Below are 3,696 nucleotides of genomic sequence, written 5' to 3' on the forward strand. Positions count from 1 at the left end.
AACTAGGAAAAAAAAAACAAAAGAAAGGAGAAAAATTGGCATCTATTAGCTAAGCAATTTCTAGTAATTCAGGCAAATGAATGGATGTCTTCTTTTTGGAATGTCTTTTCTATAAAAGTAATGATGTCTTTAAACCATAACTTTTTTAAGGAAAAGAAGGCTGCCTACTGTTCTAGTTGGCCAAGTCAATTAGCTTCTCTAAGGTTTAATTATCTCCCCTGTAAAATGGGGCTAACAATTCCATAGATTATTACAGAGATGAAATAATTTCATACATTGAGGTTAGTGCTCAGCATAATATGTGACACAGAGTAGAGCAGAAAATATTTAAGAATTTATCTACAAGGTTTTTTTATCTAACTGTAATACTGAGATGATAAGTCCTTACTAATCAATATAGATTGAGGATGGAAGTTTGAAAAATTAAAACTTGGATCTGATAACAACGCAACAGAATGAATAATTTCACAGTGTCTATTTTGATTCTAAAAAGAATGAATCCAGGAAGATAAATGTGAGGCATATTGTAAGCTTGAAATTGGGAAAGGTTATCATTGGTATTGTGTGCTGCTGAGTTGGAAGCGACACAAAGCTGACTGACTGGGAGTTTTAGAGGCAGTAAATTGTCTGGGAGAAGACTGCCTGTTTTTCTCCCATAGAGGAGCTGGAGAATTAGAACTAAGCGGATTTGGGCTGGCAGCAACACCTTAGCACCAAGTTACTAGAATTCCCTTATGGAAAAGATTAGGAAATTCAAAATCAACACTGAAGTTATAAATAATAATATTAAGTCAGGGTTAATTAACCTGAAAACTAGGGCACAGAAAGCAGGCAAACCAGACAACTAACTGACTGACCAACCAGAACCCCACAAAAACCCAAAACTTGCCCGGCAAGTCACTGAAAGCCAAGGCCTAATGTACTAATTAACAAAGCCATGCTACCACTGAAAGTGAAAAGTTATTTAAATTCCTTCTCAGTTGTGGTGCTGGAGAAAAGTCTTGAACATACCATGGACTGCCGAGAAAACAAACAGGTGAGTCTTGTAGAGAGTGAAACCAAGTTTCTCCATGGAGGTTAGGATTTTGAAGCTCTGTCTCACATACTTTGGGCACATAGCCAGGAGATATCAGTCCTGGGAGAAGGACATCATGCTCGCAAGGATGGAGGGACAGTGCAGGAGAGGAAGGCCCCAGATGAAATGGATTGATACAGTGAGTAGAGCAGTGGGGTTTAGTGTGTCTGAATCAGTGAGACCGGCTCAGGACAGGGAAGGGTTCAGAGCTGCTGGTACACAGGGTCGCTGTGAGTGCAGGTGACTCGATGGCACATAACATCAGGAATGAATTTTCACATGGCATATATAGTGTCTATCATACAATTTATGTCTACCTGGAACCTCAGACTGTGACCTTGTTGGGAAATAAGGTCTTTGCAGATATAATCTCTTAATGATGAGGATAAGAACTTGATGCATCGGACTCCCTTCTTGCCTCCAAAAACCAACACGGTTGATTCAACTTCAACTCCTGGCCCTCCATCAGGTTTTCAAAGCTGCAAATCTTACTGGAAGAGACTCTCTCATTTTTCTCCCATGGAGTGAGGAGTGAGTGGTGGGTTCAAATTGCTGATCTTTTGGTTAGTAGCCCAACATTTAGACCACTATCCCATCTCTCTTTTAAGGGATCAGGGTTGGCTCTAAATCCAATGACTGATATCCTTGTAAGAAGAGGACAGAGAAAGATACAGAAAGAAGGCAATTGAAGACAGAGGCAGCGATGGGAGTGATGCAGCTAGAAACCAACTTCTGGCTTCTGAACTAAGAGAGAATAAATCAATTCTTTTCCTTCCCTCCCTTCCTCCCTCCCTTCCTCCCTCCGTTCCTTCCTTCCTTCCTTCCTTCCTTCCTTCCTTCCTTCCTTCCTTCCTTCCTTCCTTCCCTCCTTCTTTCCTTCCTCCCTCCCTTCCTTCTTTTTAGATAACTAAGAATTAACTGCAGTGTTTAATTAAAAGTACAGAGACATAGGCCAGACCCTATGTATTACTTATTTTATTTTTTTAAATTTTTTTTTCCAAGAGTTGTCTCCGAGGTCCCTTAGGGCAACCCATACATGTGACAGGCTGCATACACTACCAAGGAATGCTGTTCACAGCCACTGCACACCGGCAACTACAGAAAAAGAGGACAGTCAGCTTAATCAGCTGCCACAAGAGAATAAGTCAATTTTATTTTAATCACTCAGTTCATGGTACTTTGTTAAGTCAGCTCTAGAAAACCATTACAGAATGCAAATCAATGTATATAATAAAGCAATAAAAGTTAACACTGAGTATTTACTACGAGCCTTGGTGGCAAAGTGGTTCAAATATTCCACTGCCAACCATAAAGCTAGTGGTTTAGCCACCAGCCTCCCAGTGGGTGAGAGGCGTGCCAGTCCGCTTATATAAAAAATGTATAGCCTTGGAAAGCCTACGGAACTGTCCTACTCTGTTGTACGGGGTCATTAGGATAGTCACAATCAACTCAACGCCAATGGGAATGGTGGGGTCAGAGCAAGAGGAGAAAACCTACTTGCCAGCCGAGGATCCTGTACCCTACAAAGCTGTCCATCAAATAGGAAGGAGAAAATAAGTCATGTGCAAAAAAGTAAGAATTTAAGGCATTCATGAAATAGGACCAATTCTACAAGAAACACTAATGAAAGTCCTTCATACAGAGACAGCAAAGGAAAGTGGATAGACCAAAGTAACCAGCAACAATAGAAAAAAGAACACAGCAAAATGCCAATCATACTGTGAATAGAGGAATGTGTGAAATATAGTGTATATGAACTTTGTATGCAAATCTATATAAAAGGAAAAGAATTTAAAAAGTGAAAAGGGAAAAAAAAATCTCCAAAATAAAAATCAATAAAACCCTACTAGAAGTTGAGGCCAGGCAATAGAGAGGCAACCAGTGGCAATAGCTTCTGGTATGCCTGCAGGTACAAACCCCAAGGCAGAGCCAAAATCGGTTGGGAGACACAGAGAGGAGACTGCGGGAGGTACAGAGGGGAGACTGCGGGACATACCGCCAGGGAGCCTGGAAGCCTGCGGCCCTCAGGCCAAGAAGTTCTACAGGACACATCACCTGCCCTTCGTAGACAGTACAACTAAACTTAAGAGACACTGGACACAGCATAAAAATTTTCAGCAGTCAACGTGTTCGGAATCACAGAAGCCAAGGAAGCTTCAGATACAAGCTGTCAGATCATGGGTCGGACAATGGAAGATAAATTTTGAAGGGATTTGGTAGAAGTGAATGGGTATCCTGGTGGAGGGTAGAGTTGGGAAATAAGTGGGTCAAGACACTGGGCTAAGGGCAGGGACACTCCATAATAAGGGATTTATCTTTCACTGCTCCACGTATAGCTTGTCTGTCAGATACTCCTCTAAATTTAAACATTCAGATTGACGGACTAGGAGGAAGAATTGGCCATCCACTTCTGAAATAGCAGGCCTCTGAAAACCCTATGTACAACAGAACATATGTAGACTAACAGAAAGGGCAACCTAGGTAGAACTTTCAAGTATGGAAATACAAAGGAAGAGGAACAGTTGTAAGCAGACACTAGTGATTGGAACATGGAATGTGAGACCCATGAATGTAGGAAAAATAGAAATTGTTAAGAAAGAAATGGAACGCATAAATATTGA

At 41.0% G+C, this 3,696-nt stretch overlaps 1 protein-coding gene across 1 annotated transcript in view; it reads right to left on the reverse strand.

Moving 5' to 3' along the window:
- Nucleotides 1–2,095: 2,095 nt before the first annotated feature.
- Nucleotides 2,096–3,696, reverse strand: part of DEPDC4 (DEP domain containing 4) — a 47,049-nt gene continuing 45,448 nt past the window's right edge. The window contains 1 exon segment of the mRNA XM_006903641.1: nt 2,096–2,170. Within this exon segment, the coding sequence (XP_006903703.1) occupies nt 2,096–2,170 (75 nt within the window).

Source organism: Elephantulus edwardii, unplaced genomic scaffold (assembly GCF_000299155.1).
Source record: "Elephantulus edwardii isolate Elephantulus edwardi_28Jun2011 unplaced genomic scaffold, EleEdw1.0 scaffold00068, whole genome shotgun sequence".
NCBI classification, from domain to species: Eukaryota; Metazoa; Chordata; class Mammalia; order Macroscelidea; family Macroscelididae; genus Elephantulus; species Elephantulus edwardii.